Here is a 17,065-nt window from a genome sequence, read left to right on the forward strand (position 1 = left end):
GTTGGGGACGGCAACTCGTGATGCGTAGAGGAGTAAATCATTCTCGATAGTGAAATAGGGTTGGTGGTCGTAGAATGGTGTTGGGTTATGTCCTAAGTCTCTCCTAAATGACTATTTTTTCTCGCGCAGCAGACGAAGTTGTGTGCAAATGGGGTCTGCTTGTTGGGATGCCTTTAACCATTGTAAACAATGTTGCTTTATCGGAATAGATGTTGTCATTAGGCACAGGAAAACTTCCAACGCTTTCTTCGAGCTTGCTGGGTCCCGTATCTCGAAGAGGCACTCTCGAAAGTGCATCTGTGACTATAAGTACCTTGTCTGTTATGTATGCAACCTCATACCAATATAACATCATTCTCATCTTTAGCCGCTATAATATAGGCGTCAAGTCGTCAATCCTCTTCGAGGTGAAGATTGAAACCAACGGCTTGTGATCCGTCTCTAGCTTGAACAGCTAGCCAACAATGTAATCGCTGAAATCATCGCATGCCCAGACTAAAGCAAGAGCCTCTTTTTCAATCTGAGCGTAGCGCTTCTCGGTTTCTGGGAGTGACCTTGAGGCGTAAGCAATGACAGAAAACTTGCCATTGGTTTGCTTCTGCCGAATTAGTGCTCCCAGTCCGAATGATGATGCGTTGGAGGTGCCGACTGTTTCTTTTGATGGGTCGTAGACTCCAAGGATCGACTTTCACCAGTTGAATGCCTGCTCTTGTGGAAAACCCCAAATAAATTCTTGCTTTCTGACAACAGGAGTGAGTGTGAGTGGCTGCAGAATATCAGAGATATTGGGGACAAATCTTGCGAGGTATGTAGCCATTCCGAGAACTCTCTGCAGCTTGGTCCTGTTTTTGGGACTCTCCATTTTCATTATGGCTTCAACCTTCTTTTCGTCGAGTCTTATTCCGTCTTCATCGAGCAAGTGTCCTATGAATGTAAGGCGCTGAACCTTAAACACGCACTTGCTGTCGTTCAGTGTCACTACAGCCCTTGCAAGTGCCTGCAGCACGTTTCGGAGTGTCTCATTGTGCTCTTGGCTGTTGTAACCCCAGATGAGGATGGCGTCCATGTGACAGACAACTCGACTGATGCCTTGTAATGTGTACGCCATCTGCTTCTGGAAGTGTCCAGGAGCTGACGCAATGGCAAATGGTAGTCGGTTGAAGTAGAAGCACCCAAACGGTGAGATGAAGGTGGTGAGTTTCCTTGATTCTTAACATATTGGAATTCGCCAAAATCCAGAGTTGGCATCGACTTTGGGGAACACCTTAGCTGCATGAAGAAGTCCGAGAGTGGGCTCCATGGAAGGAATAGGATGCCATTTTCTGAGAACGTGGTGGTTCAGCTCTGTAAAGTCGACGCATATTTTCACGTCTCTGGAGGGCTTTGGGACGAATACCATTGGTGCAAACCACTCGATCAGCTCATCAACAGGTGATATGACACCGAGTTTCTGCATCCTTTGAAGATGCAACTTTGTCTTCCCGTACAATATGATTGGGATGCGCCTCGGCGAGCTGATTGCGAAAGCTTTTGCTCCTGGTTGAAGCTGAATCCTGTGTTCATTCAGCCGCTTGCCGAGTACTTGGAACACCGCTGGAATTTTTCCTTTCGGTTTCACTTTGCCGGCAATGGTATTCACAAAGGTCTGCGTCTGTAGCTTTTTGATGGCTGGCTTGCCTAGCAACGGAGTGCAGATCTGATCTAGGACGTATATATCCTGAGTTGTTGTACGGTTGCGGTAGATGAGCAGGAGTTGTGCCACTTCTGCTGCTGGAAGAAGCTTTCCATCTGGGTCATGTAGCTGACGAGGAGGAGCTGATAGAAGCGGCCTGTTCTTGAGCGCCTGGAATATGTGCGTCGGGAGGATTATTTCGTCGGCATCAGTGTCATTTATGAAGTCTACAGGCTGGCCTTGAACCAAGACTCGCTTCCCAGTTTCCAGCATCCGTCGTCTTAACTGCTCCAAGAAATTATGCTTCTAAAGTTACGTGCTCAGTTTCGACACAATAGAGGCGTCATGACTTGCCTATGGAGGCATAGTGACCTTTCTTCCGGCAATTCGTGCAGACTTCCGAGCGAGCTGGGCAGATAGTACGAGAGTGACGCTCTTGACCACACCAATGGTATGGTTTCTGCTCTCTTTTTTTACTGGGAGAGGGGGTGAAGATGACTTGCTTGCCCCATGTAGATAACTGCCGCTTTTGTCTTGCATTGAAGCACGTCGACTGGTGTGTGCACTGGATGCAACTTTGTTCAAAGATAGCACCTCCTGGATGAGCTCCTCTTGTTGCTGACGGACACTTTCGATCTGGCGAACGGAATCTAGAGCCTTTTGTAGTGTGAGCTCTGCGACGAGCTGTAACCTGGCGGACAGCTGCTTGTCTTTTATCTTAACCACGAGGTGGTCACGCACGAACTCCGCTCGAAGAGCACCGAGCTCGCAATCTTTCGAAAGCGTGTGAAACGCAGTGATGAAATCTTCGGCCGACTCACCATCTTGCTGCAGCCTGGTGTTGAATCTGGCTCGTTCGAAGATTACGTTGCGTCGTGGAATGAAATACTTGTCAAACTGCTCCACGACGGCGTCGAATTTCTTGGGGTTCTCTTCGGATAAAGCGAAGGTGGCGTAGATTTCCTCGGCTTGCTCACCCATGATGTAGAGTAGGGCGTCTACTTGGTGGTGCTCGGGCTTCACGCACAAGCCTGAAGAGGTTCGGAAACTATCAAAACGCTGTTTTCTCTACGGCCACTCGTTCGGCGACGAAAAACTGGAGGCGTCCGGCGGTTGAATAATGAATGACGCCATGATCGGCGCTTTTCTTGCTTGCGGCGTCCTTCGGAAGGATGACGACTAGAAGCCGATGTCCACTGGTTGCACCTGTTTTTCTGACACCATGTTGAAGTCTTCATGGATGAACGAGAAGGCAGGAGGCTGGGTTACGTGGACACAGGTTTATTCTAAAACGGCATTCTAGCCAAGGAACCCTGCCATGTGCCACGCGCACGCGGTCACCAGGCACTCTGCCGTTTTTATTTTCACTTCATTGCTTAAGTGTGAACGCGCCCGAAAGCTTCGTAGGGTTTTCTTCAAAGCAGTTCCAAGACCTAGCGTTGCTTTGGGGTAGAATATTTCATTTTCGTGCAAAATAGTTGGGTCCGATTCTTGCGGGGACCATAACATCTATTCTTTGAAATCATCGGGTCACGCTACCAATGTCTGTTTTTGTGAAGTGAGCGCCGCAGGCACAGGCAATCAGGCAATGTGCTCGTGTAATTGCCGAGTTTGCCAGCGTCCAACGACGCGGAGGAGTAGCCGCCAGCCACATGTGAATGGTCTGAGCGGTTACAATGATGAAACGTCACAGAGCAATACATATACTGCGAAGACGCCGCCACGAAACAGCGTCAGTACTTGAAGGACTACCTCGACTACTCCAACCCCGCTAACATGGTGGAATCGGTACCGCACCATGGGACCATCAGCATTCCATCATGCTCTCGCTGACGACCATGGGGGTCAGCCTGAGAGAGTCCGGTGCACCTCTTCTTTCAGGCTGCGCGATTCAGCTGTTACGACGTACTCTAGCTCATAGAGTCCTACGAAGAGTTGTGGGTGCAGAGCGCTGTCATCAACAAGTTGTCGTGCGTACCACGTCCGGCTCATCGTGGTCAGGGCCAGTTGCTGCCGTAGCACCTGCTTCTCACAAATTTCACCAGAGGTGATGTGGCAGAGTGGGAGCACTCGATGGCTGCGACCGTTCCGACCACAGAAGAGGACAATGGTGATTACGAGTGCGTGGGCAGCTCGTGCTCGAGAGATATTGATGGGCAGTCACGGCTGAGCCACGTAGAGTGGAAACGCTTCACTTTGTGTCTTGGTCTCTTCTCTGAAGAGCTAGTCTTCTGACCAGCCGCAGTTAAGAACTCTACAATTTAGAAGTTAGTTGCATGAAATAAGTTGTCGTGTACACAAAGTGAAATGAGCTGTTTAGGAGCACATTATGACCAGAAATTCACATGATTCGGCTCCTAACAAAAGCAAGACAAACGGAGCACTGTTGCAACAACTCCAGCAAGAAGGTTTGGTTCTCATTGCACGTCACCGCATAAAAATGTTTACTTGCATGCAGAGATAGTGGCTAACCCCCGTTATTCAAGAACGTTCCTTCACTCAACGCTTCACCTTCACTTGAGAAAGCCGATGGCAGCGCCGTCTCTAGGCTGGGCAAGCGACTGCCTATCAGTGGTAATCTGTTGCGGTTCTTGAGTAGCCCAGTGTTATTTTCAGCCGAGCAGCGGTGCGGTGCTCAACTCTGTCAAGTGAAGGGTGAAAGTCGAGTCGAGGAGCGGTTGTGAATACGAGAATAAGGCTTGACTCTTATGTAGCTTCTACGCGCCAACGCAAATGCAAAATGTTACCTGAATGGACGCTAGCTACGGTTTGACTTAGAGCGTCTACAAAACGTGATTACAGGTAATTCTGTCCGCTTAGAATGCAGAGGAACCAGGGCACTCGTAGAGAATGAAATTGATTGCGCTTCGTTGCAATAGAAATCTTCACCACCGCCCCCTTTGTGACGACTCTAACATTTAACAATGGCTGCATGTATAAAGTGACCAGACGTATCAATTCAGGTGGTACATGTCCCAGTTTTATGGTTGGTGTCCCACTGTAACCCCAATGTGCTTGTAGGGCGGTGTTTTTCCCCGCTTTAAGCTGGGAGACAACTCGCAGTAGTAGTCAGTTAGCCCGGCCACCAAACCATTTTGCTATGCAAAACTATACATAGCTATGGTCTGATTTATTTCTCCTTCTAACTGCTTTGTCCGTTTTTATTACTTTTTTATATACACCTTTTTGTTTTCTAGCCAACAGAAACATATAGTTCCCACAGAGACTTCCTCAGCTACCGCGCCTTGGTAGCCGAGTGCTTATGACGCTCATTTTGCGGCCGTGAGTACACGGTTCAAATCCGCTTCCGCGTGGCGGGAAATTGTATCAGGCCGATTTCCCGCCACGCGGAACCGGATCTGGTTTTCGCTTCACAGCGTTGGCTGCACTCACGACCGTGGCTGCGCTAGACCAAACAACGTGACCTAACCAGCCGTTCACATAATCAGCTTGGCGGTGAAGGCGTCTGCGGTGACTCGCATCGACCAAAATCGCAAACTACCTGCGCAGCACGATGACGCTTGACAGTCTCAACGAGGACGCGTTCATCGAGAGCCTGGTTTGAATGGTTCGGATTACGATCGCCGAAAACACTGGAATTAGGCGGTGCAGCCACAGTGAGTCGGCACACCCCAACGTGTCTCACGCGCAGCCAGCTGAATCCGCCGGTGCCGGTGCATTCGCTCGTGTCGTTTCAGCTGGCTTACCTCCAGAAACAACGTTTGAAAATGTGCGTGCTCTTTTCACTACTTTGCGTGAATAACTAGAATTTGGTAAGAACTGTAGTGCTCGAAAAGCATACAAAATTGATTCAATTCTCAAGGTAGCGACGGCAGTGGCAGCGTTAGGTACAGAACGAATGTGAATTTTTCTAGCGCTTGTGCTCATGGTTTTTCTGCCACTCTGGCGTTTTCGTTTTCACTTCACTTCTGAAGTCTGAGTGTGCCCTAAAGGAACCAATTACAGCGCACGACAAACATTTGCAACTTCGCTCGACCTTGATGGAGTTCAAATATGTTTGCTACGGTCGAATGGGAATGCGACCGTCGAGTCGACCGTAACCACCGAACTGCCACCGTTACTGACGCAATTCATTGGGTGACATAGAAAAGTGTAGGGCCCTTTCGAAAGAGATATTTTCTGTGTAACAAATGTTTTTCCTTCCTTCACTCCGCAAACTTCGACTTTATATCGTTTCCAATCTTCGGTCAACGATGCCCCACATCTCGATTGGCAAGGGTGAAAGAACCGATGCGCACTCGGCATGATGTTTTGCTTGCTGCCACGGCGGCAGCATTTCTTTACATTTACGTTGTCTCAGCATTCAGTTTTGCAATATTTGGGTTGTCTCGCCATTTTGCACGTGATCCCGATATTGTTTCCTGTCAGGACATAAATTAGCTTACGGACCTCTGGCCGAAGCGAGCTGCCAGAATTTCGAAAACAGAAGAGTGTCTGTACGCCTTCATTTTTTTTAATGGACGTTTTTTGCCCTTGCCCTTTATTATGGGTTTGTCAGCCTCAACTTTCACTGAATTCCAATCGTACGTTTTTTGTTGGTATGTTTATTTTTTATTTTTTGAGTACGTATCAACCAGACTCTATATACTATATTTATGTCAACATTAGTATCTGTTTCTTGTCAAAGCATACTAAAACAATTTACTAAGCAGTGTTGTACGCATAGACACGCATTTGAACTTAATTTTAGTCGGAAGTTTGTCCGTTACGGTTATTAGATTTCCTTAATTCACAGCCGACAGAACATTGCGAGAGAATGTTTTTGACTACATTTTTAAAACAGACACAGTTCGTAATTACTTGTTGCTCTTTTTTGTGTTATGAATGAACTCACATCAGTGTTATATTTCTCATAACAAAGAAACCTTTTAGCAAGAGGTCACTCACTCTGTATATGATCCTTGCAGAAAAACTGTGGTGTTCCAGCTGGCTTCGCTGCGTGCCAGAAAGCCTCCTGGCAGAGCATAACGTGGAAAAAAAATGGCTCAGTGAACAAACTGCAATAAAAGACTGCAACTCCTAAGCTATAGCGATTCAACTATTATACAATGTCCGTGCTCCCTGCGTTCTTTTCTGTTCAAAATTTAAGAAGAATGAGGAATAGGTATCCCATTGTATTGTCGCAAAACAGCCATTCGGGCTAGTCGGTAGCGGTTCATTATGAAAGGTGGATGTGGGACGCTTGTATTGTTCTTCTTTTCTCTAGTTCCTGTTTTGCACTGCGCCATACTTTTATCTTTCGTATGGTATCAAAATGTTCCAATATAAACGTATAATTTCTTTTCTTTTGGACCTATTATGTATTCTTCGTATACAGGCAAGTAACAGACCTTAAAGCCTGCATGAAAAAAATGGGAAGAACCTGCTCAAAGTGGCGAAGCATGCACAATTTAGCCACAAATGGTTCGTTAAATGTAAACGTTCTAGACACTTTTCATAGATCGGAAATGTATTAAACATTTCCTCCTGTAATTTGTTGTAAACAGTGAATACCTAAAATATTTTGAGGTAAATTTGTTTTCGGCGAATGGGAGCCTTCGTAACTTCACGTGATATTGTTAGAGTGATGTCATTGAGAAACTGTGTTTTCAGAGTATCGTTTGTTATTTTGATGCCACATTTGGCTTACATACTAAAGGAAGGTCTACGAATCAGATTTTCGAAACGCAATAAGCATTTTTTCTGCCATACGTTCCTCGACAAAGTCTTCGATGTTTTTCAATTTGAAAGATACGTTCACATTTTTGCTCGTACAAATATTTTCCACAATGCCATGAAGATATTGCCAACTTTTTGTAAATCTTTGATGAATCACAACTTGTGCCATGTGCCTCAAGCTTTCATATTTTTTCATTACACGTGTTCTTACCAGTTAGTGCACCCGTCATCTTTTCTCCTTGTGTTATATGTCTCTTACATCATCATCGTCATCACCCGCCTGACTACGTGCACTGCAGGTCAAAGGCCTCTCCCATGTTTCGCAATGCATGCATGTCTCTTACATATGACAAGCCAGGATGGTTCAATTTTGGTAATAATTTGGGAAGTGGGGAAAGCAACAACTGTTAGAATGGTGTTTCATCGAAGATCCATAAACAGCTATGTTGCATTTTCATGTCCCCACAAGTTTCCAAGAAATGCATACCAATAAGACAAATAAAATCATTATCGAACGTTCATTTACGCCCTAAATATAATTCACACCCTCGTAGAATAGGAAATATTTCGGAGTCGTTCAGACATCACCGATCACATATTGTCAGTACGCGATTTTCAGCCTTTCCCCGCCCGAGTGAAGCAGGAAATTTTGTTTGTCTTGTACTTACTGTGTGTTCATTTTAACAACCACATTGCCTTTAGCAAGACGAAAAGGATAGCTTGAATTCATTTTCGATAAAAAATGTGCTAAGCATACTGCGACAAAATGAAGAAGGCACCTGAACATATGGGCTGGCCCTTGTGTCTTATTCATGTTGTGTTGGTTTAATGTGCTCACTTGGATAAAAGAAATGAGCACCCTACTTGTTCTTGTATGTGCTTAGCTAAGGCACTGATTTTTAGCATCATGTACTTGAGGAAAGCTGACTTATGCAGGGTGCCTGCCTACTGAGTATGCAGCACCTTTTTAAATCTTGGCAATTTCGTGCAGAAAGACGGAGACAAACAAAAGCAAAATAATTATGAGCTTAATGAATAACTAATTTATATTTTTGAAAGAGCATTAGCTTAAAACGCCTTTCCACGGCATGATCTGGGGAATATGACTCGTCATTGGACAAATGGTTTTCAATTAGGCCGACTTGCAGTACTGCCTTTTCGGATTAAAGAAAAAATCTCTTTCTTCTTTAACGAATGCTGAAAAGTGTGTGTAGCTGAAAGCAATTCTTTCCACCGAGAACGAACTTTCACTATGTTGTTGCCAACTACGTAAGGCTCGATCGGCATAATTTGCAGTCACAAACACTCGTACACGTCATGCTCTTTCATACACAAAGACGCACAGAAAGCCATGCAGAGGTGGCCGCCATTTTCACTTTACCATTATCAGGATGTTCGTCCTTGAGCTCCAGTGGCTGCTGGGAAGTGATATTTCCGCTGTTTGATACCACCTGGACAATGAACAGGCTCATCAAGAGTGCACTGTACTGGCACTGAGTGGTACGAAGCATTCCTAAACATTTACAGTGGAACCTGCTATGAGAAAAGAACTCTGGTAATGCATTGTTCTCCGCCGCCACTGATGTCCTCAACCAGATAGCCCAAAATTAGAAAAAAAAAGTAGCCCCAAAGACACAGTAAGGCTCGAAACCCGATTCCGTTGGGTGCCAGCACAGTATTCTATCACCGAGCTTCGCTGGTGCTTGTGTGACTTGTTCGCAAACTTGCCTTAGACAGGCTTGATGTCGGGAAAGCAATAGCGTTAATTCGACCTATAAAGTGTTTTAAAACAGCGGTAGAACAAAGAGTCGTCACACAATGCGAATAGCGTAATGAGTGAGCCATCCGATGCTCCAACCCATTACAACAGGTTGTTCTTGTTCCCCTATTAACTGTGGCGCATACCTATTTCAGCCTTCATTCCTCATCGTCATCAGCCACTGCATGAACAATTGGCACCAAATTCCTTGCCAGTGTTTAGCGGATACCACGTTTCTCAGAAGAATGACGAAAAATAGCATAGCAAATGCTAGCCTACTACCCGAAAATTTATTATTAATGCCTTAGTGGGTATCAAATAAGTGTGCTTGCAGCAGTTAACCAGAGAGTATTTTGAAAAGGCTCTAACATTGTGTCAAGATAATCCCGCCAAGTCAAAACAAAGTAATCCCATTTCCCTAGCCTGGATAGTCCTAAGGTAGTGACTTATATTAACCGCCCACTTCTTGGCTAATCCCCCTTAGTGGTTGAGAGCCACGAAAAAAGATCAAGCAAGCAAGCAAGCAAGCAAGCCGTTCTTCTAGCTTTAGCTGGGACAGTACTGCGCCAGACTGCGCCTTCCGCGCAAAACGGGCGTTTTTTTTTTTTTTTTGCAGTAGTCAAGTGGGCGAGTTCACAGCAGAGCTAGTGGAATGCTGAACTGCTTTCTGCTTTTAAGCACTATTTGGCCTGCTTCGCCGATCCTATCATCGACTCATCCAAATTTCTTCGCCCGGAAAGCGTTGAAATAAACCACCCTTCTTCGAGTGAGTTTCGGCACGTGAACATTTCGGGTCTTTAGAGCGTGATCAGCCCTATCTACGTCACTGGAGATAGTTAAGGCCTATTCATCGCCTCGTCAGCTGATGTTCCAAGTGCCTTCATTTGTGATGACGACATCCTGACTGCTCCAATCTTCGTCCTACCTGAATCGGTGACATCGTCAGCAGGGCATATAAGGACATCGTCAACGCCTCCCTTCTTCAGTGGGCGAGTTCACAGCAGCGCTAGCGGAATGCTGAACCGTTTTCTGCTTTTTACGCAGGTTTGTTACCTTCCGACTGCCAAGTGCATTTGTTCAGATAATCGCTTCCTGCTGCTGTTGTCTCGCCCACACAGTTTGTCTTGTACGTCTGATATTTTGTCTTTTTGCTTTGACATTATAGTCCGCGTTAGCAGGCTTCTTTCGTCTGGCGATGTAGAGATGAATCCAGCGCCTCCTAAGTTAAACAAGACTAACACTTGTTTACATGGTTCATACATTGCTCATGAGACAGGTGATTCTGATTCGGCGCATGCTGACTTCAATTCAGTGACTGAAATGCTTACCGAGATAATTCAGGATTAAAAACGTGTATCGCAAGATATAGCTGCTATCGAAAAAATTCCATTAAATTGTCAATTCTAGGTTTGATGTTTTAAAGACTCGTGTCTCCGCATTGAAATTGCTTCTCATCATGCGTTCACCCCCAGCCACCAATAATAGTGCGAACAGCGATATTCAGCAGCTACAGATTGAGATCAATCAACTCGCTATGTGTAATGATGATCTTGAAAATTGGTCTCGCCGAAATAACTAGCTGCTCCATGGTCTCGCCGAGACACAGGATGAAACCACCGACCTTCTTTTGTCGAACCTTTTTGAACGGTTAAAAGGAAATCTACAAATTGATTGCCTGAATAGTGAAAAGTGCCACAGATTGGGACGTCGGCAGGCCGATCGACTGCATGCGTCTCATTATCATGAAGCTGCTCGACTATCGCGAGAAAACAATTGTCCTTAAGAACTGCAATGAACCTAAAGGGTACAACTTTTGCATTTCCGAAGACTATTCATCGCGCGTAACAACTATCAGAAAGAAGATATAGGACGCCTCAAAGTCCTTTCAGGATAATGGCTCCATCGTATGCTTGAGCTTTGATCATGCGTTTGTAGATCAAGTTTGGTACAACTAGGACAACAACACTAATACCCTCGTTAGGACTCCTTCTCGCCCAGCAAGAGCCGCTTCTAAATTCGCCTCTAATGCTTCTCGACGCATCTTAAATGATCCTAACGAACACGCGCGCATCTTAAGTGTTTACGCCAGAAGCTAGTCAATAAGTTTTCGAATTTTCTTTCGCTTATAACAGACCGTTCACTGCACATAGCTGGCGTAACCTTGGTAGAATGAACATATATATGACAGCGAACGCCTCCTGGTTTCACGGTCGTCAGAACTAACAAACAACACCACAGGGTGTTGCGATATGTCTACGGTCTGATCTTAAATTTTACGTTATCCCCAGTCCGCCTGATACCGAATCTGTTTGGCGCGAGATCTTTTTCGCAAGTGTTTCTATAATCTTTGGCGTGGTTTACCGCTCACCATCATCGAACATAGGTCATCTGATCACTAACAACCTTCATGCACGAGCGCTTTTCTAACTTGATATGCCTGGGTGATCTTAACACTCCCGTTATTATACTGCCATATCTTTCGCTCACAGGCTATACCATGCAAATCAAGAAGGTTTTGTTATATTTTTCGCTATATTTTTGATTGAAACGCATTGTTCAAACTAACACATGAGGAGATACAGTTTTAGATTTAGTTTTCGTTGATCTTTTCCTCTTAAACAACGGTTATGAAAGCCAAGTTTCTAGTGGCATCTCAGACCACAAGGCCGTTCTAATGTCTATTTCGGTTCCTGTGCGTAGGAACAATTTTGTCTATTCTACATTCTCCGATTTTTCACGAGCAGACGATGCATCTGTTCTTGATCTTTTATCCAGTTCTTTTGATGATTTCGAGCACCTCAACGAATGCGAGGATGTTAATTCCATTATGGCTTTTACTTTTTTTGAAAAAACTTTGGCAACTTGTATTGAGCGTTTCGTCTCAATAAAGACTAAGAAGAAAAACTCCAGCTTACCTAAATATCGCCTGTCGCGTCGTGTTGCTAGATTGAGGCGTCTAAAAACGGCGATCGCCTTAAAATACAGGAATTCAATCTTGCCAAAGAAGAGCTTCGGATTAAAATTAACTCTTCCAAAGACTTTTATTTTGAGGTTACGTTGCAAAATTTAATGAAAAGTGACGCTGAAAAATTTTGGGCTGCTATTTTACCTGCCCCAGCTGCCAAAATACAGTTGTTATAAATAACGTCCCCTGTAGTGACCTTCTAACTATTTCCAACGCGTTCAATGAATACTTTCAGTCGGTAATCACAACTGAGAACTAGGATATCCCTAGTTTTTATCATGGCTCAGATAACTCAGTGATATTTCCGTGTCCCTCGACGGTGGTGTGAACTTAATTTTATATTTAGGAAATAAGAAGTCTCTTGGTCCTGATGGCATTCCTAATACTTTTATTTTTAGATAATATGCGTGAACTAGTCGCTATTTGACCGTAATTTTGCAAAATTTCTTATTCCCCTCAACAGTTCCTTCATCTTGGAAACCAGCCAAAATTCTTCCTATTCATATATCTGGCTGCAAGCAGTCACCAGTAAACCCATTTTCCGATTTCATTGACATCTCAATCATGTAAGCGTTTAGAACACACCATCTTTCAACATATAATGGAGTTTGTTGAAAATAACAACATCCTCAGTGATTCTCAGCATCATTTTCGTCAAGGATATAGCACAATAACTCAACTCTTGGAATTCTCGCATGACATTGAGAACGCTCTAGACTCCGGTCACGAAATCGACGCGTTTTTATCGACTTTTCAAAGGCATTCGACACTGTTACGCACTATGAACTTCTGCATAAACTTCACGCTATTATAAACAATTCATCAATTGTTGACTAGATTGCTAGTTTCTAAACAACTGTTCTCAGTATGTTTCTTTCAGTTCCTCAAACTTGTCTGTTGTGAATGTGACATCAGGTGTCCTCCAGGGCTAAGTCTTTGGGAACTTTTGTTCTTACTGTACGTAAATGATTTGCCTAATTATATGTCTGCCGGAATCCACCCTTACGCTGACAACTGTTGTATTGTAAAGTGTCACACATGGCAAATGAACATAAATTTTGTTAAAACAGCTACTTTGTTTTTGCAAACGCACCTCTGTATCTCTGGTCGATTACTCCTTCTATGGTTCCTCTCTGAAACGTGTGCCCGACTATAAGTACCTAGGTCTCATACTCACAGCCAACATGTCTTGGTCTAAACATATCGAATATACTTGCAATAAACCTTTAAAAAAACTGGGCTATCTAAATCGCACATTAAAAGATGCTTCACGCGAAACAAAATTGCTCACATATAAAGCACTCATCCACTCCATCAAAGAATATACCAGCCCTGTATAAAACCCTCATAAAGTATCTGACATCCACATGCTAGAATCGGTTCAAAAGAAAGCCATCCGTTCCACTTTTTGACGTTACGACTGGAACTTCTGACCTTTCTCTCAGCTTGCTAAGTTATGTCTACAAACTCTGCCCGAGCAACGCTATCTCGAAAGCCCAAAGTTGCTACATATTCTGGTCAATACCTCACGCTACACATTAACTAACGAATATTTGTCTCCCGACAAACAGAAGCCCACGAGAAATAGTCACAAACTCAATCTGACACCATTTTGTCCACGTACTAACTTATTTAAATTCAGCTTATTTCCCCACACTATAATAAATGCATGGAATACTTTGCCTGGGTCAACCGATCCTTGCCTCTACATGAATTTTTGAATGAATGTATGCAATCGCGCTTTGTTTGCTAAGAGTGTTATTACTGTTTTTTCTCTGTTTTTCTTATTTTTTTCAGTTTCAGTGTTCCATTGTCTTGCTGTTTGTATTCTCTTGTTGAAAAGCCCCACTCCTGCGACAGCCTGAATTGGGCTGCGGTATGTGAAAACGAATAAATAAAAAAGTGAGGCCATGGGTGCCGCCGACACCAGCAGAGTGCAAAGACGGTTACGGCTCTCCCGCATGCAGCATTTGGGAGCTGTGACGTGGGGCACAAAGCACCATGACGGAAGAGCGGACGACTTAGCTGTCTGCCTCCCACTGTAGCGTCACTGTACAAAACAATGGCCCCACCTCCCCGACGGGAATCGTGAGGAATGCATTTCTTGCGCCGAGAGAGGGTACCGTTGCCGTCAGACATTCACCTTCACCCACTTCTGCCTTCGCTTTGAGAGGCCCCCAGCCAGCGAACGGTCGAGAGTGAGGAGCAAGCAGACGGGAGAGCGAGGTGCCAGAATTCTTGACTCCGCGTTGGCGTTTCACAGCGGCGTCTCGAGCGAGAAATTTCTGAAGCAGACGCATGGCTGTATGATAGAACACTCACTTGCCACACAAACTACTCGGGTTTGATTCCACTTAGACACAAAATTTTTATTTGATTGCATCTTTCTCAAGTTTCTAGTCACGCACAAGACGGTTTTTGGCTCACAACTAACGACAACGACGCTGACGCCAGAATTTACGCGAAACAAGTTCTTTAACGCTGTCGCGCTAATAGACCTATTGTAGATGTGCTTTGGTGTCTCTTTATCACGCAACGAATGGTCAGTTTTCTTTTTCCCGCTTGGACACCAAATACCAAGACTTCAAGGACCGCCGAAAATGAGCTCAGGGCAGCACATTATCCACACATTCATGAATAGGGCTGTTCAGATGTTCGCAGTGAAATGAAAACATGGTCACTCACCAGCGCGCAGTATCTGCCCGGCCCTAGTAAATATCGTGAATAGAACGCCGTCATGTTGGCACTCTGCATTAAAAATGCAAAAGTTCACCACAAATGTTTGTCTTCCTGTGAAAACAAGATAGTAAAGCTGTCTTCTACGCGAGGCACGCAAAACCAAATGTCTGTTTTTGGACAAATACACGACTGCGATTTTATTTGTAGAAATTCAAACTAATATGCAACAATACATACGAATAGCGAAATATTTCACAAGCTCACAGACTGGCATTTGAATCACACAAAAGCAGCTACATATAACAAATGCAAATATCTAGAAGCTTAAACCAAGGCGGCAATAAATGAAGCGGACACATTGCACTTCATCCGAGAGTAAATTTTTCTGCTCTTGCCTTTATCTCTGAGAACACTTCATGCGCTATACTATGCCGATCTTAAATGCTGGACTTTTTATCTGTTTACGTTGAGTGCCATGACCAAATGTAAAAAGAAGTTTTACGTTGACACACAATTTATTTTTGGAATGAATATTCTGAGCCTTAAGAAAGCTGCGAGAAATTTTGGTAACTACAAGCACGCCTGTTTCATGCTGACAGAAAAATGACTGAACCACCTGCTATTTTTTAAAGAATAATATTTTGCCCCTATTAGAAAAATTTCCCTTTAGTGAACATTCTTTTCGTAAACAAACATGGTATTTCTTTTGTACAACATTTTCACACACTATCGAGCGAAATGTTGCCAACAAGCTATCAAGGAGCAGTGTTTTGAGCAAAAACAAAGAAAGCTCTTTCTATAGCTACGGTTGGTGAAAATCTTATCTGATGAGAAAATGACAGGAATACGTGATAGTTCAGAAAAGTGGACATAAGGCATGAATAAATGAACAGTGGTAAATGAAGAGAATGTGTGAATGACAATGAATGAACATGATTATACACTACTTAAAGTGGCGCAATTTGAACACTTCACTTTTTCAATGTTCAAAATGTACGCAGATAGAACCTTTATGATTGTGTTGCAACGCCTAAACAACATACGTACTTGAGCAGTGCATTAAGCCAAATGCCCTTCGAACACAACGCACTTTGTAAAACGTCACATGCCTGTCAACGCACGATGCTTAAAAACTGCAACCATGTCATGGACAGAAGCCCGAATCATTGGGGCGGAAAAAAGTGGCTTTTCTTTATCTGCAAATCATAGCACGAAAGATGGATGGGATATGGCAAAAATACAGCAATTCTGTACTCTTAGCAATAAAAATTCGATAGAATGCTTTCACTTCTTAATACAAAGCTTAACACCTTTCTGTGCAGAAGTCGTGATAGAAAAAAGTGAAAAATAATATAAAAGAAAATGAATCAGAGGGTTATTTAAGATTTCTAGAAGTTGGTGATCCCCAAGAATGTCCATGAATAATAATGTTGTCACTGTATATGCTTCGTTTCACACTGCAGGTACAACACTTTAAGAGCTAGTGATACTTCGAGTCAAAATTTACATTTGACTTTCTTCTTTAAAGATGATAGTCGATCTTGGGATACTTGAACGCAGATGTTTTGGCCTGTATGTGTGTGACGCGACTACATGATTAAGCCACTCGGCTCAGGTTGAAGCATTTGCTGAACGCCCAGTCATCTTGATCCAGTGGCTGCATTCATACTTGTGATCATTGTCAATAAAAAAGCAGCTATAACGCATATCTGAGACACAGCATCAATTGTGTTTTGCTTTACTGAAAACTACATAGATACGTAATTCTAAACATCCCAGTACTTCTGAGACTGCTCTGAAAATGCGACGCTATGCGTGAAAGAGCGGGCGTTTCTTACGCGTCACTGAAGATGCGACGCTGCGCACCAAGAAACGCTTTGCTGACTAGAGTGCCTCGATGCACGCGCCCCCGCAGTGGAGGCGCGCGGGCATCAAGGCACCCTATTGCTGACGACATGGGTCTGCCACCTGGCGGTGGTCCTTGGTTTTGCACAATCGCCTGTTTCTGGACATTGCGGCCAGATGGCGTCCTGATCCCATTCAGTCACAGTGTGTACAAGCAGACGATAACTTCAATTGCACGTCACACACCGCTTGTTTCATCAAGTGGCTTAAAACTTAGTGCGCACATTTGTGCAGGCCTCTTTAGTAGACAACTGCGAATAATTTACCTTCCTTATGCTGCGTATTGCTGCAGATGACCTCTTTATAGGATGCACTACCATACTCGACGATTGTTCGACATGACGCATTCCAAGATCAACGTGAAAATTATTTTTTCTTCACTCGAAACAAATACATCCAAACAACA

At 44.0% G+C, this 17,065-nt stretch overlaps 1 protein-coding gene across 2 annotated transcripts in view; it reads right to left on the reverse strand.

The window, feature by feature from the left end:
- The window catches only part of LOC119163181 (uncharacterized), an 81,669-nt gene that overhangs the window by 61,656 nt on the left and 2,948 nt on the right, over positions 1 to 17,065 (reverse strand). Inside the window, exons 3-5 of one of the 2 annotated variants that reach the window (XM_075884730.1) lie at positions 14,761 to 14,823; positions 8,733 to 8,802; positions 6,581 to 6,647 (exon numbers count right to left, since the gene is read on the reverse strand). In XM_075884730.1, coding sequence (XP_075740845.1) covers positions 6,581 to 6,647; positions 8,733 to 8,802; positions 14,761 to 14,823 — 200 coding nt within the window. The remainder of the gene's footprint in view (positions 1 to 6,580; positions 6,648 to 8,732; positions 8,803 to 14,760; positions 14,824 to 17,065) is intronic. The other variant, XM_075884731.1, reaches the window with a different exon arrangement.

The sequence above is a fragment of the Rhipicephalus microplus genome, unplaced genomic scaffold (genome assembly GCF_043290135.1).
Source record: "Rhipicephalus microplus isolate Deutch F79 unplaced genomic scaffold, USDA_Rmic scaffold_45, whole genome shotgun sequence".
NCBI lineage: Eukaryota > Metazoa > Arthropoda > Arachnida > Ixodida > Ixodidae > Rhipicephalus > Rhipicephalus microplus.